Below are 20,206 nucleotides of genomic sequence, written 5' to 3' on the forward strand. Positions count from 1 at the left end.
ATGTACATGCTCTCTCCCCCATTAGAATGTAGCTTCTTGAGGGTAGGGGATGCTTCATTTTTGTCTGTATTTCCAGAGTTTAGTACAGTGCCTGAAACATAGTAGGTGCTTAATAAGTGCTTACTGACAGATTCATCGTGGGGGACAATTATACACTGTCTACGTCAGTAATGAGACTCACAAGAAATAATAGCACAATAACATCAGATTTAAAGCTGGAAGGAACCTTAGAAATAGTCTAATCACCTTTGTACAGAAGTAGAAACTGAAGCCCAAGGAAGTTAGAGGGCCAAGATCACACAAATGGCAAGTAGGAAAACCAGCATTCCAGGATTTGGAATAGATAATACATGTGGAATCAAGGAATATTAAAACTCAGAATGTTAAGATACAGAATATGTATTAGAAATGGAAAGGCTCATGGGGCATAGATGTTAGAACACAGAATGTTAGAGCTGGGAAGACCCTTTTAAGAGTTAAGGACCTTTAAGATTTATCCCCTTATTTTGAAGAGGTTCAGAAAATTGAGGTTCAGAAAAGGATAATAACTGAAAAGAGCTGAGGATAAAATCCAGGCCCTGTGACTCCTCAGTTCAATGTTCCATCCATTCTATTTATAATGCCTTCTTGTAACTATAAAGTGTTAAAATAATAAAGGGCATCATTATGAATTATTATTATACATAAATGTTTGGTATAACAATATTTTCTGTAAATAGACTTATTTTAGTGGTAGAAGGGATCTGGACCAGAGTTCAAGAAATTGAAAAGATCTTAGTTTTTAGTTTTCCCTCCCAAACCTATTATTTTGGGATGTGGGAAAGAAAAGGCAGGTTTTTTGAAATTCTCTGGCTGTGTTCTCTGACAACATCCCCCAGTGTCTGGAAGCTGAATTGGAATGCTGGCTTCACTACTTATTCCCTATGTGATCTTGGGGCAAGTCATTTTCTTCTCTGAGCCCTAAAAATGAAGGAATTGGATTTAAACAGTGTCTAAATTTCTTACTAGAATTGATCCTATGATGCCATATCACTCCTGGAAATTGTTTGGTTATATCCAACTCACACACAGAACCTGTCAGCAATTAACATCTCTAATATGTAGTTACCAGTTGATGCTAAGCAACAGAGGCAGGGGCAGGGGCTGTTTCTGTATCTGGTACAGTACCCAGCAGGCTGTGGGCGCTTCATGAATGTCAAGTGACAATAATAACTACTCCTTCTCCCACTGAGGATGTCAATCCCTAGCCCCCGAGACATGGATTGCTTTCCAAAAGTGCCTTTTGGAGAGGGGGAATGGAAAATAAGCACAACAGTAACACATCTCTACAGCATTTTAAGATCCACAAAATGCTTTCCTCGTAACACTATGACCCAGGTAGGTCAAGACAGAGAATCTGCTACCCATTCACCCCAAAGCTTTCCCAGGCTATAAAAGAGGAAAAGCCAGAAATTGGTGCCTTTGGGTCAGACCAGGTGAAGATTGTTGGGCCTTCACATTGTTCTCAGCTGTCATTCACATAATCTTACACTTCTCCCAACTACCCTTCTTGTATTAATTTCTTTGTACCTCCCACACCCTGTAATATTACTGGATGATCATGACTTGGGTTTCATTTTTGTCTTTTGGCAGGTTGAGTTTTAAAGCCTGGAAAGCTGTATGGATTCCTGGAAAAGATACTCCAGGGGGGCAGCCAGGTGGTGCAGTGGATAGAGCACTAGCCCTGAAGTCAGGAGGACCTGAGTTCAAATTCGACCTCAGACACATAACACTTACTAGCTTCATAACCCTGGGCAAGTCACTTAACCCCACTGCCTAGCCAAAAAAAAAAAAAAAAAAGATACTCCAGGGAAGTAGGAAACAGATTCTATGCTGGATCTAACTGTTAGTCAGAAAAGTGCCTGATTTTAAGTGCAAGGACCAGGTTTCAATCTCTGCTTTTCTAGTTACAAAGATGAGTGACTTTTGGTAAATCATTTCCATGTACTGGGCCTCAGCTTCTTTGTCCTCATTATAAGAGGGTTTTGACTAGGTAATCTCTAAGGTCCCATCCAGCTTTAAATGAGCAGGTCATTTCCTTTTCTTTGGAAATGTCTGCCCCACTGTAAGGTTCATTCAATAAACATTTATTGGACAGCTACTATATGTATTGTGATCTGTGATTCATCAGCACTAAGAGCAAGGCAAAGATGTGATAGCCCTGGTTCTCACAGAGTTGTAATCAAATGATCAAAAAAGAGAATATTTGTAAAACCTTTAGCAGTCGGTCAGGTTCCCCCAGGAACCTCATCATCCTGTACACATCATATACGCCTTGGTACTCTTATCTCATCAGTACTCTCTGCCTCTGGGACCCCTCTGATTGAAGGGGAGAGCTGTCCTCCATGCCTAGAATTCTCTCCCTCTTCAATGCCACTTCCTAGCTTCTCCTTCCTTCAAGTCCTTAGATTATAAATTCCTTTAAGGCAAGATTGTGTTTTGCCTCTTTTTGTATCCCTAGCATTTAGCACAATTTAGTACATAACAGATGCTTAATAAATGTTTAATGAATGATCGATTGCAATAATAAATGTATTGCAAGAAGCCTTTCCCAGTCCTCCCTCCTACTAGTGTCTTCCCTTTGGGATTATCTCCAGTTTAGCCTCTACTTGTCATTTGTTTATGGTTGTTTAGGTAGTCTCCGCACTAGATTGTGCTCCTTGATGGCAGGGCCTTTTTCTTTTCCTTTTTTTTTTTTTGCCTTTCTTTGTCTCCCTTTCGCTTGGCACAGTGCCTGGCACGTAGTTACAACAACCAATGAGTGTTAACTCCCTCTGCCAGCTGGGCAAAATCACAAATTCCCAGACTTAGGTCGGGATGCTCCAGCTTCCCTTCAGATTAATTACCTACAGAAGAGAACTATTAGTCCTCACCCCTTCTTACTTCCCTGGGCTGTTAGAGATGGGGAAAGCGCTCCTCAAATCCTGAAGCACACGCAGTAGGAACCTCGGTTTAGAGTGATTATTTACCACCACGCCTCTCCCCCCACCCCGCCACCGCCACCGCCGGGAGAAACAACCTTGGCCTGCCTCCACAGTGTAAAGCAGCCTCCTTGCCTCCCACGTCCAGCCCCGCCCCTTCAAGCCCCGCCCCCCAGCGGACCAACATCCGGTTCCGGCACTCGCCGGAAGCGGGCGTGCGTCGCGGCGCGCGGCGCGGCGGACTCGTCTCCCGGACCGTTGCCGGGGCCGTTGCCGGGCTCTGAGTGCCGTCTCCCTGCGGGGTCTCCTCGCTCACTCTCTTCTCTCTCCCGGCGTTGCGCGGGAGGCGGAGGCGGCCGCCGCCATGGCCCGGAACACGCTGTCCTCGCGCTTCCGAAAGGTGGACATCGACGAGTTCGACGAGAACAAGTTCGTCGATGAGCAGGAGGAGGCGGCGGCGGCCGCGGCGGCGGAGCCGGGCCCGGACTCGGACCCGGACCCCGGGGAGGTGGACAGTCTGCTGCGGCAATATCCTTCCGCCACCCGCGCGGGCTCGGGGGAGGGAGAGGAGGAGGGGGCGCGGGCAGGGAGAGACCCCGAGGAGAGGGGGTACAGGGGCGGGGGGAGGCGGAAGGGAAGAGGGACCGTCTCTGAATGTCTCTACGAGCCACCCCCCGCGGACCACCCCCGCGACCCAGGTCACCCCCAGAGCCTCCAAGCGCTCCCCGCTCCGGAGACCTTCCCCCGCTCCGGAGACCTTCCCCCGCCCCGGTGCACCCCGCAGGTCCTGCGGTTCTGAGAGTCCCCGCTTCCCTTGTTCGCTCTATCCCATATATTGTAGAACCCCTAAAGCCAAGAAAGGTTTGCAGAGCGACGCCCCCGCCCCAACTTTCTCAGATGGTCAGCATCTTTTTTCTCCGTCTGGTGATTCACACCCCCCACCCCGGCTTTGTGTAAAGAGATTGGGAGCCTCCAGGAAGTTGCCCCCGAAGCCCTGGGACTCTGGCTTCTCTGAGTCCTGGTTTCCCCATCCCACCGGCCAGGGACTGAATACAGGTGTGAGGGCTGGAGGGATGGGCCAAGTTTGGAAAAATGTGGAGTGGTTGGTTTTACCTGTTTAGAAATGGAAGAAGTGGGTGTCTTTAATTGTATAGTACCCCACCCTGCGGATCGGAGATGTGGGGGGAAATGGGGCAGGAAATGGGGCCCTTCTCTTCAGCCTCTGTCTGGGGAGTGCCCAAGGTGATCCAGTGCTGAGTAATAGATGGGGTCAGAGCAGTCCCGGATACAGATCTGCATTCATTAACCATGCTTCATACCCTCATGCTGTGACAGGGATCCAGCCTTGTTAAAAATAGGTGTGTGGTGGGGGAGGGGAAGTGAGGGAAGCAGTTTTAGAATAGAAGGCCCCGTGGATTTGAGATTTTACCCCTGCCTGCGAATAGAAAGGAAATCTTAGTGCTGGTTTCCACTGCCTTAAATTGGGACTTTAGTCTTCATTTCCCCAGAAGTACTTTTTATCTCCTGCCTAGAATGTTCAGCTTCTAAAAATAGCCTCATCTTGTTCTGTTAGTATATTTTTGCTATTTCAACAGCCATCTTTTACTTTTAGTGCTCCGTGTTTAGCATATCTTTTCTCCATATTGTTTCCCATTGAGGTTGGAAGCAGTTTTAAAAAAATGAGACAGCTTCTCATAAAGGCCAAAAATAGGCTCTCAAACTCTAGAAATGGTCTTATTTCTGACTATAGAAACGAAATCTTTATAAGCAGGTTGGTTATCAAGTTGTGCCCAGCTCTTCATGACTCTAGAAAGAATATTCTTCATTTTAGTGATAGTTATAGTCTGCTATGTCTCTCTGGTACAACTTCCAATAAAGAAGTTTGACACTTGTAATTTGCAGCCTTTATTTACCCAAGGATCTTTAATTGGTTGACTCCATCTCAGAAAATAAGGACTACTTTTAGAGAGCAGTCTCAAGTGGAGGAAATTTAACAGCCTGTGGTGGCTCCCTTTTTTATGTCCAAGGTTTACAACAATCCTGTAGTGCAAATATTACCACTTTGGTCTGACTATACTTTTTCTTTTTTTTGGTGTGATCATACTCTTCCCTGCTTAAATCTGACTTGCTAAAAATTAAAAAAACAAACATGAAAATGGCTTGCAACTGGTATTACTTTTATGCATAGAGACAGGACCTGTGATTTCACTGCTGTAAGGAATTCTCAGGAAACTCACTTTTTTCTTTGGCTACATCTTCTTTGCAACTTAGTGTCTTAGAAAGTTGCCTAGAGGACTGAGAGGTCCAGTGACTTGCCCAGGGTCACTAAGACTTTATAAAGAGGTCTTGGCTTCAAGGTCTGTTCCCTGTCTACTATGCCTTGCTATTTCTAATTTTAATTGCATTCTTTTCCTTTTAAAATTTTTTGAGATATACTGTAGTAGAAAGAACTCTGTACTTGAAGTCAAAAGCCCTGGGTTTGAATTCTATTTCTGCTCCTTACTATCTTTGTGACCTTGGAAAAGTAACTTTCTGTATAATGTGGCTAATACTATAGTGATTGAAATATAGCCTGCATTTTTCAAATGAAACCATACATCATAGGAAATCACAGGATTTTGAAGAGACTTTTGACATCTGATCTAAGGGTTCTCTAACCTTTTGGTCTCAGGCACTCTTTATACTCTTATAAATTATTGAGGATCTCAAAGAGCTTTTGTTTCTGTGGGGTTTAGTTATAAATATTTTTGTTGTTCAGTCATTTTCAGTCATGTCTGATCCTTCGTGACTCCAAACACTGGAGTGGTTTGCCATTTTCTTCTCCAGCTCATTTTACAGATGAGGTAACTGAGGCAAATAGGGTTAAGTAACTTGCCCAGGGTCACACAGCTAGTAAGTGTCTGAGGCCAGATTTGAACTCAGGAAAATGAGTCTTCCTGACTCAAAGCCTGGCACTCTATCCGCTGTGCCACCTAGTTGTCCTGCTATTAATATTTACCACATTCGAAATTAAAACTGATAATTAAAAAATATTGTTTATTAACTCATTACATGTTAAGATATTTTTTATGGAAAAAAAAACTTTTCCAAAAGGAAAAAAAAACAATAACAGTGGCATTATTTTACATATTTTTTGTAAATTTCTTTAATATGTGGCTTAATAGAAAACAGCCAATTTCTGCTTCTGCAGTCAGTCTGTTATATATTGTTTTGGTTGAAGTAAAGGAAGAAAATCAAGCCTTCCACAGATAAGTGGTCGGAAAAAAAAGAAAAGAAATTTAACAGGCAAATAATATCTCAGTATTGTTATGAAAATAATTTTGACCTTGTGGACCATCTTGAGGATTCCCAGGGGTCCTCAGATCACACCTTGAGAACTGCTGATCTAGTCTTATGTCCTCATTTTACAGTGAAGCCAAGCCCAGAGAGAAGTGATTTGTTTTATGTTAAGGGGCTGTTAATGAGTGGAGGAGCGGAGGCTTAAAGCAGTCTTTAAGTTCAACACAGTTTTTATTAAATGGTGCTACTTCTGGTTGTAGTAACATTGATTCTACTGAATATTTTAAATTTTAACCTTTTTTTTGTCTGAATAGAAACATTTTTAGAAATGGGATCTTAAAAGACTGGATTCCAATCTTTGTACCATCCAGAGCTCTATCATATCTATCAGCAAAATGGAGGCAGAGATGAAGGTTATTAATTTTCCCCTGAAAAAAAGAAGTGGTTTTTTTTTTTTATCCCATTGGAGTAGTTATTGTGTAGAATACATGATGTCAGAGTTGGGACCATAGAGGCCATCTAATCCAGTTCTCATAGTAATAAGAATCCCTTCTATGCCATCCTTGACAAGTAGTCATTCAGCCTTGGCTTGAAGACCTACAGTGAGAGAAAACTAATAGTCAAATGATTGCTTGTTTGGTTGTTAGACTTTGTAACCCTCAATACGGACTAGATATGAGACCTAAAGAATGAATATAAAATTACTCAAATATTTTGAACCTATGCAAACACATAATATAGGTACAGTTATCCCTGTATTAACACTGCTAGAACAGTTCATTGACAGAAACTATATCAGCAGAGGTATACCTAGTAGGGAAAATATAAATACATTCTGGAGTGAACTCAGGAACAAGAAGAGTAAAATAGTATGCCATTAAATACTGAAACAAAATAATTCAAGGGGTTAGGAAGGTGTTTTGGTTAGAGAAGGTGGGGAGAAAAGGGACCTGTTGTGGACCTCTTGCCTGGGGTAGAGGGAACTTGCTTAGTGTAGTGGATGGCGAGCTAACCTGAGTCAGGATGACCTGGATTCAAGTCCTGCTTCTGATCCATAGTGATTTTATGTCCCAGGGCAAGTCATTTAACCACTTAGTGTGTCAGGCAACTTTTTTAGGACTATAAATTGTAGAAACTTTGCTGATTCCTCATTAGTTACTGGTGAAATCAAAGGTGTACAGATGCAAATCAAAAAAAGATGAGAAAGGGATGAGCTTGGGTACCAAGGAATAGGCTTCCGGCAGCACCTAGCCCATTCTACATTGGGGAGGGACCAGAGACCTCTGACAGTGTACCCCTCCCTCTCCTCAAATCGCCCCAAAAGGTCTGGATTACAGGCTTGAACTTCAGGGCCAGTATAGTAAAACAGTAGTTTCAGGAATCTTGCCAGATTTCATTGTATTACAGATCCTAAGATCATAAGAATCCATCTGGACCAATCCTCTCATTTACAGTAGTAAGGGGATAAAGTAGCATTCTACTTTTTTGGGGGGGGGCTAAACAGTTGTGGGTAAGTGACTTCCCCAGGGTCACACAGCTAGTAAGTGCCAAGTGTCTAAAGTCACATTTGAACTCAGGTCCTCCTGTCTCCAGGATCAGTGCTCTATCCACTGCACCACCCAGCTGCCCCTTGAAGTGGCATTCTAGCCTAACACACTTTCCACTGTGCCATTCATAGCAACAGAATATTTAGAGCCAGAGGGGAACTGATCTAGTCCAACTGCCGCCACCCCCCCCCCCCATTTTATAAATGAGGAAACTGAGACTTAGAGCGCTTAGGAGGCTTGCCTAAGATTACACAAGTAGTATAGGGTGTATTCCCTACTTACAGTGGTAACAGTGTTTTAACATATTTCATTTTACGCTCACATCACCTCTGAAAGGGTTTAGGTCAGGGACTGTTTATACCCATTTGCAGAAAAGGAAACTGACTTACAGATTGACTTTTGGAAAAGTGAAGTGATTGCCCAAGGTCACAGGACTAATAAATGGCAGAGATGGGACTCAAATGTCTTCTGATTCCCAGTCTTTTCCCTTTCTTAAAATAACAATACATAACATTTATATTGCACTACAGTATGTCATTTGATCTCTATTTGATCATTGTAGACTATCAGCTGCTGCCATACTAGAGATAAAGGGCTGAAATTGCAAATACCTGATTGAGTGCCATGATGATTAAAACATAAAGGAACTTTAAAACAGAAAGAGAATAAATAGAATGTCAGAACAGTATAGGCTATTAGGTTTAAAAATGACTTGTATTTAAAAAAAAAAAAGGTTGTGAATACATTTGCTTTGTTGTGTTAGCCTGACATAGTGGGGAAAAATGTTGGATTTGGAGTCAGGAAAACCTGAGTTCAAACAACATTCCTGACACTAGCTGAGCAATCATGGGCAAGTCACTTAACTTCTCTGAGCCTGTTTTATTGTCTGTAAAATGGAATAATAACTAGTATCTACCTCACAGGGTTTTGTAAGGCTCAAAAGCCTTATAAATGTCAGATGTTTTTGACAAGTCATATACTCCACAGCGAAGTCTCTTACAAAGCACATTTCCTGAAAAAGTTAGTTTACCAGTTGTTAATAGAAAAGATGGATGTATCCTTTAAATTTAACAGTACAGTATTAATGCATAACATTGTATTTGACCTGAGGTTACTTAGCCATTCATTATTGTATTCGTTGCATAGTATGCTATAGTAAGTATTCTTTTGACCCTGCCATGTGTGCTCTATATCATTTTGTACAAGTCCCTAGAAGGGATTTTAGTAATGCTCTAGTCCATCTCCCACATTTTACAGACAAAGAAACTAAGTCCTTGAAATGGCACATAATTTGCCCAAAGTAACAAAAGTAGTTAAGTGGTAACTGGACTAAAACCCAGGTTTTCTGACTATTGATGTTTTTCCTGGTGTGCTGCAGTGCCACCTAGATCATCTAGTTCAGGGCTTCTTAAACTTTTTCCACTTGAGACCCCTTCAACACTTTTTTTTTTTTAAAGACAATTGGGGTTAAGTGACTTGCCCAGGGTCACACAGCTAGTAAGTGTCAAGTGTTTGGTCTGAGGCCGAATTTGAACTCAGGTCCTCCTGACTTCAGGGCCGTTGCTCTATCCACTGCGCCACCTGGCTGCCCCCCAGCACTTCTTAAACTGTGGGTCGAGACTTCATATGGCATGAGAACAGTTTTATGGGGTTGGGAAATATCTTGACCTATAACAAGACTTATTCAAATGCCTTTAGGATATACCCTAACTAAAACTAGTTCACAATAAAGTATAATTCAAACAAGTGGAAGTTACTGATATCAAATACTTTTACCGTTTTGATAGAGGAGATAACACTGGGAGTGGATATATTGGGGGGGTAGAAGTATTGTGGAAGAAAAATTAGACAAATGATTTTCATACACTCATAGCATATTAGAACTGCGAAAGTACTCAAGTCCAACTTCCTCATTTTATAGATGAGGAAAGAGACTCGGAGAAAAGTGACTTGACTAAGTTGACAAGACATCTCAGAATCTCAGTTGGGAGGGGACCACGTCATAACAGTCCATTTAATACCTCTGTGATATATGACCCTTACTTGAAAATCTCCCATGATAAGAAACCTACTTGTTGAAGCAGGCCATCCCAATATCTGGGCAGCTTTAATTTTGAGGAAGTTTTTTCATATGCTAAAACCTGCCTCTGAAAGTTCCACCCATCTTTCCTACTTGCAGAACAAGTCTAATCCATCTCTGATTTCATTTGATCATTCTTTAAGTACTTCTAAATAACTATTATGTCACTCCTAAGTTTTCTCTTACTCAGCTTAGATATCCTCAGGGCCATCAGTTGTTTCTTATCTGAAAGTGACAGAATCAGACTTTGCGCTAGTTCTTTTTCTGACTCCGTGTCCAGTGATTTATTCACTATATCATCCTGCCTCTTACTTGGTGTGTCTGGTGATCTACCTATAGGGCATAGTGGCAGACAAATAAATGTTTGAGGGTGTATTTGATTGTCTTCAGTTAGGCAGAGAACTGTATAAGAATTCACATTCTGCTTCATTAGATTTAGGAAGACTGCTCTATGTACTTAGTTCAGAGAATTCATTAATTTTGAAGTTTCATTGGTTTGAGCTATGGAGGGACTTGGCTGAGCAGAGGTTATGTATGTATTTGGTCTATATTTGAATTTTTTTTAAAAGGCCACACCATGTTTTAAAAGAGGAAATTAAGACTAGCAGATGTAATGTAGCTAAAAATAAGTGTCACCTTTGGGGATGTAACCTAGATTTTCTCTAATGTACTTTGTTCTGAATACAGAATAATGTATGTGAATGAAATACTATAAATGAGGTTGGGAAGAGGAAGGTTCTGATAGTTCTGCTATGAACTGTTCACTAGATTAATTTTGAGATATTAATCAGTGCTTTGGGATTTCACTGGTTCAGGCTAGACTTGGAAGAAGCCAGTGAAAGTTTATAGTTTAATCATCATTTCTTTGAGAGTTTAATGATCATAAAATCCTCTTTGGATACAAGTAAGGCATTTATGCTTACTTTGGAAATGGCTTGAGATTAAATTAGCTTTGATGCAAATTTAGGCAGTGAGACTAAAGGTGAAACTTCTCTGAATAATAAATTCTCATTTTTATAGCACTTAAGATGTACAAATCACTTTCCTCACAACAGCACTTGGGAGGGAGGGCCAGCAAGTGTTGTTTTGAGATGTTTCACACGTGAGAAAACAGGCTTATAGAAGTTAATAAATTTGGTCCTACAGGATCAAATCAAACAAAAAACATTTATTAAGCACCTACTGTGTTGCCAGTCACTGTGCTGGATGCCGGGAATTACCAAGACAAAAATGCGACAGTCTCTACCGGATGTTTAGTCTATTGGTGAACCAACATATGCAAATGTAAATCTAGGTAAATATATGCACAGAGTAAATAACTTCAGGTGGGAGAGGTACTAGCAGCTGAGAGACCTCAGAATAGCCTCATGTAGGAGTTTGGGCTTGAGCCACACTTTGAAAGAATCTAGGTAGTCTGTGAATTGGAGGTGAGAGACTTAGAAGGTCCTTAAGGTATGAATAACAGCAGATAGGGCAGTCTGGCTAGCCTGAAGGGGGAGCAATTTATCACAGACTTTTAATGCCATCACTTGGACCTTTACCACTACCCATCAGGGCATAGGACTGGTTATTAAAAAAAATATTCAGTGGGTAGACTGCCTTCTTTGCTCGCCCTTTTGCACATATTGCTGTGGAGGGAATGGGGGGAGAGAATGAGAGGAAAATCCTATTTAGCTTTTTGATCCTAAGAACTTAATGAATGTGTATAGTGTAGCAGGCTTAAAAATTCTGTCCCATCAGAGTGATCCTTGACTGGCAATGATGCACAGGTGATATGCTCAGAGCGTTTCATGCAGCTTTACGAAACTCCCCTGTCAATGCGAAGAATCAAGCAGTGAAGGTAAACAGGATAGCTTTTGGAAGTGGGGTATTGGGTACATATTTTCACAGACTGAATCTTGAAAACTGCGTGCCCCCCCCCCAGCCCCATATCATACATAGCCTCAACAAAGAGTTATGTGGGTTTGCTCAGAGAGCTAAAAGTTTATTTGAAAATAGAGCTTCTGCATTATTACTTTTGGCCAATTGTGAAATTAAAAAAAATCTTACGGAGCAGCACGGAACAAGAAAATTGTAGAGCATAGACTGTTAGTGCTAGAAAAGACTTTGTTGATGTTGGAAGGGACCTGAGGATATACAACAACGATCTTAATCTAGGGCCTGTCAACTTTTTAAAAAACATTTTTGTAACTATTTCATTATATTTGATTTCCTTTGTTAATCTATGTATTTTATTCATTTAAGAAAAATATTCTGAAGAAGCCATAGGCTTTACCAGACAGCCAAAGGAGTCCAAGATACAAAAAAAAAGCTTACAAACCAAGATAGGGACCTTAGGACATAGAATACTGGTTCCAGGAAGGACCTTAGGGTGTAAAATGTTGGTGCTAGAAAGGACCTTAGGATGTAAAATGTTGACACTGGGAGGGGTCTCAGGCCTTAGGATTTTGGCTAGTCCTAGAAGGAGCCAAGGAAAGTAGGATGTTGGCCATGGTAGGGCCCTGATAAGGTAGGATGTTGGTCCTGGAAGGGCCTTGAAGAGGTTAGGGTGTTAGAAGGAGGGAAGGGGTCTGAAAAAGGTAGCTATCTAGGAAAATTAGTAGAAGGGTGAAGGAAGAATAAATTAGGACTAGAAGAGATCTTAAGAGATTAGCTGCTCTCATTTAATCAAGGAGAAAGCTAAGGCCCCTGATGATGGAAAGTGACATGCCAGATGCCATACACCTGGTTAATGATCAGACTAGATGCCTAGTCAGGTTTTCTGGCTCTGAGTTCAGTGTTATTTCTAGTACATGAAAATGCCACCCAGATGATTTTGCACATGACATGCAGTATGGCAGTTAAAATCTCATGGCTAGGTAATATCTTTAAGAGCTTTAAAAAATACTTTTACGTACTGATTATTTAAAAAAAACTTTTTGAGAGAAAATGATGTTTTAAAGGTCAACTTTATAAAATGTGATCTTCCAAAAGATAAGAATAGATTGGAATTTCACATTGTTCTCATTAATGTAGCCACAGGGCCACATGTAAAACCATAGCAATACAGGAAAGCCAAAAAAGGACCATATGCCTTTCTTTTGACTTCCAGTGAGGTAGAAATGTACGGCATTGCTTCTCTGCCTTAGTATTGTTAATTAGATAATCTGAAGCTGTATCTGGACTGTATAATGATAAATGTTTGGCTTTAAATAGATAAGTGATAGCTCCCATTGCAATAATGCTTTGTTTACAAAGCACTTTGTGTTTATTACTTAATTTGATTCTCACAATAGCTCTGTGGGGAAGGTAGTATAAGGTTTATCTTCATTTTACAGACTAGGAAACTAAGGCAAAATGATTTACTGAGGTCAGATAGTTAGCAGCTGTCAGACCTTAGACTTCAAGTCAGGGATTTACATTACAAATCTGGTACTGATTCCCTGCATTGCTTCTCATAATCAGAGAACATGTTGGGAAAGTAAAAGTGATTGCTCTGTTATCTGTTCAGTGGACAGACACTAGTTCTCTGGATTATCTTCTGACCCTATGAGAAAAAATGGAGCCATTCCAGACACATTGAGAAGAAAGGAGCCCCCGCCCACTTTCCTGCTCTGTGTGTGGATACCTTGTCTCCTTTACCACCTGCCCTAGAATGGCCCCTTGGATCTCACCACTCTCTCTTCTGTCTTTACAGGAACGGGCCCAAGGAGTGGTACTGAAAGTGCTCACGAACTTTAAAAGCAGTGAGATAGAGCAGGCTGTACAATCATTAGACAGAAATGGCATTGACTTGTTAATGAAGTACATTTATAAAGGATTTGAAAAGCCCACAGAGAATAGCAGCGCTGTGTTACTTCAGTGGCATGAGAAGGTATGTGTTTCTTCCTTCGCAGGGGTCTGTTCACAAAGCAAGTGCCATGTGTATGGCCCCTGTTTCCTCTCTGTGTTAAAGTGTTTTGTAATCACTTTAGTACTTAATAAGTGCCTCACTGAGGCAGACCACCTCTCCAAGCCTTGGTAGATGGTTTTTATGAGTTATTGTGGCCAGCCTTCTAGTGATGAGCCTCTCTCATTTAGCAAGGTAGACACCTTGTTCTTAACATTAGTTATGTTCCTTGAAGTTTTTCAGATTTATAAGATCTGCCAGAACTAGTACACAGTCTTTAAGAATGGAAGCCTCCAGGCTGCAATTAGGAATCAGAAACAACTTTAGTGGTGGTGATATTACTCCCATTTTATAGATGAGAAAACTGAGGGTCAAAGAGAAGAGAGATTGCTGAAGGTCGAATACATAGTGGCAGAGCTCTCCGTAAAGATAGGGAGTGTATTCTGTTCCTTAAAATGCTTGGTGAAAAATTCCTAGGAATATCTTTTTGAGGCGGGGTCTCCCATTAAGGAGTTTAGTCACATTCAATAATAATGTTACGATATAGTAGATACTGCTGGTATGTATTAATAAATGATTTATTGAAAGTCATTTTTCTATAGTACTTGATGGTTTACAAGGTGCTTTCCTATTGTATGATTCATACAGCATCCCTTAGAGAGGCAGGTCAGGTGTCTCAAAGCTTAGAAAGGCTAATCACCTTAGGAAACAGCATGTACTCTTTGGCATATAGGGCTAGGAACAGCACATCCCAGCGAGGAGCAACTGGCAGGCTTTGCCCACAGAGGCTTGTGCACTAACTCTGTCAGGCTGTTTTTTAGGTAAACACAATCCTTCTGATGTATTGGGCAAAGTCAGGGGTGGTATTTCAGTACGTGTAGTGGCAAAACTTTTGGGGAGTTGCATTTCTTGCTCCCTTACAGACTGAATTGTTCAGAGTTGAGTACATATATAGCAAATATTCTTTGGCTTATCTAAAGAGTTGGCCAATGCGACAGTTTTGAAGATAATTTCAAGAATAACAGTGATTGAATATTAATAAAGACTTTGCAAAGTGGGCTATTCCTCTTAAGCTCAGTGTTACAATTTGTCATTTGAAGTAGTTACATAGGTCAGTCTGTTTTCTAAATTAACCTTGCATCTAATTCGTTGCTTGTCTGGCATTACTCAGTGTGTGAGATAGCTTTTGCTATGAAAGAATAATTAGCTTTGAAAGAAAAATGCAAGTGCTCTCATTGTTGGAAAGACTTTAAGAAGCAGCAGTTCTAATACTATGATCCTCTAAGATTTCTGTGTGACTCCAGAGGACAGAAATAGGATGTCTGTCTGGGATGGGAGGGACACTTCTGGGAAGGCAGATTTCAGCTTAATGTAAAGAGGAACTTCTGGATAATCTAAGGCATCAGAAATAGAATGGTTGGCATAGTGGACTGGAATGATCAATGGGCATGGAATCAGGTGACCTAGAGTGATTGGAGGCAAGTCACTGCAACTTTCTGGGCTATAATTCCTTCATTGGTAAAATGAAGCTGTTGGATTAAATGATCTTTGAACTCCCTTTTAGCTTTGATATTCTACAAGTCTTCACTTGGTGGACAGTGAGTTCATTCTGACTGAAGATGTTCAAGTAGAGGCCTAATGATCCCTTGGGGGTGCTCCAGAGAGAATGCATACATTCGCAAGGGTTGTACAATTTGTGAAGGTATTTGCTGTGTGCAGGACACTTATAGAGGTTACAGAAAATACCAAGTTTAGATAAGATATAATTCTGCCCATGTGGAGCAGTTCAAGGAATGCTTGATAGAGGTGACAGCATTTAGGATCATAGGTTTTATTTTTGAAAAATGGGTAGGAGTTTAACAAGTGAAGGACAAGGGGAAGACATTCTCTGTAGGCACAGGACAAGTGTGTCAGGAAATCACAGGGCATGTTTGGGGAACAGAGTCCAGTTTGGCTGGAGTGTAGACTGCATAGAAGGGAGAAATAACAGAAGGCTGGAAATGTAGGGGAACCCCAGATTATGCAGCACAGAGGGGATTGCATTTTATTTGGTAAAAGTTTTGAGCAGAGGAGTGACATGACTAGATTATGCTTAAGATTATTCTTGTAACCATATGGAAGATGGATTGGAGATAAAATGGAGGGGGAAAAGACTTGTAAAGATGCTATTGCAGTAGTATAGGTAAGTGGTAACGAGGACCTGAATTAGATGGGGATGGTGGGAATGGACTGAAGGGGAGAAATAGCAGGATTTTTGGAGTTGGAATCATTAGGATCTGGTGGTAGTTGAAAGCTGATGGAAAACCTGAGAAATCCAAGATTATGTGCATGGAAAACAAGGTGGAGGGTTAGGGATAAAGATAATCAGATCAGTGTGGGACAGATTTCATTTGGAGTGCTGTGTAGCAGATCTAAATGGAGATATCTTAGAGGTGGTTAGAGGTGTTTGTATGGAACTTGGGACATCAGGATTGGGGGTGCGGATTTGGGAATGCGCATAGATATGGTCAGAGTAGCTAGAGAAGAGGGCCAATGCCAGATGCTTGGGAACCACTCGCCTTACTGGTGGTAACATGGAGAGACAGACACAGACGGAGAGTGAGACATAGAGACAGACTCTGAAGCAAGATAGGAGAAAAGTACCCAATGTGAAAGGTGTCAAAAGCCATAAGGTCAGTGATGTTGTGGAATTAAAAGAGGCCACCAGATTTGGTGTTTAGGAAATCATTGGTTCCAGTGGAATGATGGTGACAGGGTTGAAGAAAGAGGTAAAAGAAATTTTTGCAAGTAGTTTACTTTAAAAATTCCCTCTCTAGTGTCCAGTTTTTCTCCTGTTGTACTCTTTGGAACAGGCAGTAGTCTTTTTCTGTTATTTAACAAATGTGGGGGGACAGCTAGGTGATGTAGTGGATAGAGCTCTGGCCTTGGAGTCAGGAGGACTTGAATTCAAATCTAACCTCAGAAACTTGACACTTACTAGCTGTGTGACCCTGGGCAAGTCACTTAACCCCAACTGCCTTACCTAAAAAGCAAAAAACAAACAAACAAATGTGGGATACAAGTACTCCTTGTCTTAACATCTTGTTTCCAGGAAAGCATTCCTATTAGGTGAAGCAGCCATACAGGGGCAGTTGATTTTATACAAACAATACTGTGATTGGCACTATAAGTGTGATGCTCAGTGGTTTTCACATACCTTGTTGGCCTCAAAAAGATAGCTTTAATGAGTTATCAGTTCTTTCTGGTGCTTTGGCCCACCAAGTCTTAGTGGAATTTGGTTATGATGGTGTTGGTTGAGGCAGTACTGTGTAGAGTGTGCCTGAAGAATGATTTTCTCCAAATATGTGGGCCTAAACAGCATTGTAATATTTTTAAAGTGCAAGTATGTTATGGGAGAAAATTGGGTGTATATGCAAAGTAAGAATATAGATTAAAATAGTGTATGTATTTTCAGTCAACTGGTTGAAAGCCATTAATTGCATTTGTCACACACAAACCCTTTCCCCTTCAAAAGGAAAACAAAAAACTACCTGTGCAAAATCTCAAAATTGGTGTTGGTGACTTTTCAGCTTTAACCTTTTCAGACCTGGTTAAGTCATGGTTGGTTTATCCTTACCTCTGTATGAACAGGGTTTAAAGTGGTAACTAGTCTTATAATAATATGTATGTACCATCATTTTGTTCATCTGAAGCTTCTTAATCCAAATAAAAATGGAGTTTGCAAAGTGGGAAAAAAAATGATTTTCCCCCTCTAAAGAGCCAAGGCAAATTTATCTTACCTAACATAATGCCTGTACGATAGAAGCATAGAAATGTTTTCATGTCGCTGCCCACATAGGGTCTCTGCCCACCTCATCTGGTCTGGCTGATTAATGGAAGCATTTCTGCTTAGTATTGTCTGTATAATAATAGGAAGTTGCAATAGGTAAGTAGCTTCCCCACCCCAAGTACTGGTGAGGATTCTGGTCGCTATGGTGCCCTGAAGAAAAACCCCTGGAGAATGTCAGTAAATGAATTATTACTACTCTTCTGGATGTTTACAGTAGCCTCTGAAGCAGATTTTCCCAGCGTTCTTTACCCTCTGCAATCAGTCTTTCAAGATGTAGTTCTCCAATTATATCGCTCTCTTACTCAAAAACCTTCAGTGGCTCCCTTTTGTCCATCACAGTCCAAACTCCTAAGCCTAGCATTCTGACACCAATCTACCTTTCCAGACTTATGTCCATACCTTCTAACCTGGACTACTCCTGAATATGTCTGAGATCTCCTATCTTCTGTGCTTTCAGGCTATTCTCCATACATGTGAAGTCTCCCCTCTCACCGCTGCCCCAGAGTAGATCCTACCCCATATTCTTTTTATTTTATTTTCAGTTCCAAATTCTTCCTCTATCCCCTTCCCCACCCATGGAGAAGGCAAGAAATATGATTCCCGTTATATATGTGAAGCCATACAAGACAGTACACATTAGTCATATTTTGGGGGAAGGAAGGCAAGAAAAATTTAAAAATATCGATCTTTTTAAAAAACTTAACCCAAAAGCCACTTTCTAGGAAGGGACCCCATGCCTATTGCCACTTCACCTTATGGACTTTATATTCCCATCACTTCATTTGTGTCTTTCTAATTATAATTCCCTACTAGACAAAAGCTCCACGGGGGCGCAAGGACTATCTTCTGACTAAATGTAGTAGCATCTGCCAGTGCCAGCACAGGGCATAGGGATTAATTTTTACCGAGCTTAAGTATTTTGCACAACTCTTAAGACTAACTGAGGTCCTGAGCTACATTGGCAGAAGCAGTTCCTTGTCAGGAAGTGTAGTCCGTCCACCCCTCCCCCCCCAAAAAAATTTTGTGCACATAGACTAGGAGAGTTGGAAAGGAGCTCAGAAGCCATTTTTGTCACATAAATCCCTTCTTGTTAACGGCTAGGACAAGCATCATCTAAATGAACATTGACATGAGTAGGATGTTCCTTTGTTAACATCTCTGACAAGTGGTCATTCAAATTGTTGTTTAAAAACCTTAAACAATGGGGAACACACTTTGTGAGGCGGCCTTCTTCATTTTTGGTCAGTTGGTGCTTAATAAATAAAGATTAGAACGTGTGCAGATGGATATAGTGGAAAGAATATTATAAATATACTCAGGAAAACAGGGGTTGAGTCTCAGCACTGATAGTGGCTATTTGAACCTGTGGTCCTCTAAAAAGTAGGATTAAGATTTGCACTCCTTGCCTCATGAGACTGTATTGTGAAGAAAGTACTTTGTAAACCTTCAAGTGCTATAGAAATGTGTTAATGTTAACTCATTGGGTAGGGTGGCGGTGTTTGTGACTAAATGATCTAACCTGTACTATTGGTCTCCTTTTCTCACTCCCAATAGGCATTAGCAGTAGGTGGTCTAGGTTCCATAATAAGAGTTCTCACAGCAAGAAAAACTGTTTAAAAAAAAGACTTTTAACTTGCACTGAGAAGACCAGAAGAGTTTGGGGGACCCAGGACAAGGAAGAAAGAATAATGGAGATGACACTGGCCCATCTTCCCCAAAACTACAATGAATCTATTTCAGACCATTCATTTGTTGAAAATGCTTTTTATTTTTGAGGTGGAGGGGGGGAAACCCAATGCTCTGCTGCTGCCTTTTCTGAATCCTGCACATGATCTGACATTCTCCTTTGCCTGGGAGTAACAGAATTGCCACCAATGAAATTGGATATTGGAGAAAGGAGGATTCATTCTGCTGGTGGGTGCTCCTGGGCACTGCTGATGTAGAATGTTGGGATGCCTTTGGCAGGTGTTAGAATTTTTGCTGCTTGGAAAGGGAGTGCTTGTTTGGTGTTATTTTCAAAGAATCTGAGGGTTTGTACAGAAATAGTCTTCCTAGAGGAGGGAGGCAGACTCTGGGGCTGATTTTTATTGTAAAGTGCCTGCTGGATCAATAAAGCTCTTTACTCATTAGTATATTAATTTTGGTGTGTTTCATCTAGTAAAACAGAAGAGTGATGCTAAATGGCAGGGGTTCTCAGTGGTTCAGGGAGACTGACCAAGATACAGGAAAGCTGCATATCTTGGCTCTTAAGCCATGTAGATGGATGCAGCTTGTGGGTCTAGTCTACATATAGTCAGGCCATTAGCTCTGCATCACTACCTAGCTGATGGATCACAGGAAGGCAAAATGATATTTGGTGTTTAAATATTTATTGTTTCATACAACTTCAAGTTTAACTTGTCTGTACATCTTGGATCTTAAGTTAATAAAGTACCAACCGCATTTAATACTTTGTCCATATTTTAAAAGTGTTTTTGTATGGCTTTCTCAGAGGGGTGTTTTAAAAGGGCAAAAAATGCTGGTGTTGGTCAGGTTTGTGAATAGGAGGTCATCACAGTGTAGAATATCATGGAATTTCCCAAACACAGAGGATACAGTTTTACTACAAGACAAGTTTTCCCTTTGCTTAAAACAACAACAACA

General features: G+C 41.1%; 1 protein-coding gene across 1 annotated transcript; it reads left to right on the top strand.

Moving 5' to 3' along the window:
• The first annotated feature begins 3,208 nt into the window (after positions 1 to 3,208).
• On the top strand, positions 3,209 to 20,010 carry LOC114047141 (actin-related protein 2/3 complex subunit 5-like protein). The gene is made up of 4 exons (XM_027867898.1): positions 3,209 to 3,488; positions 11,634 to 11,706; positions 13,543 to 13,719; positions 19,118 to 20,010. Exons 1-4 carry the CDS (start codon positions 3,325 to 3,327, stop codon positions 19,178 to 19,180), a joined length of 477 nt encoding a protein of 158 aa, XP_027723699.1. The 5' UTR covers positions 3,209 to 3,324; the 3' UTR covers positions 19,181 to 20,010.
• Positions 20,011 to 20,206: the final 196 nt, after the last annotated feature.

Source organism: Vombatus ursinus, unplaced genomic scaffold, assembly GCF_900497805.2.
Source record: "Vombatus ursinus unplaced genomic scaffold, bare-nosed wombat genome assembly UNPS02014786.1, whole genome shotgun sequence".
Lineage (NCBI taxonomy): Eukaryota > Metazoa > Chordata > Mammalia > Diprotodontia > Vombatidae > Vombatus > Vombatus ursinus.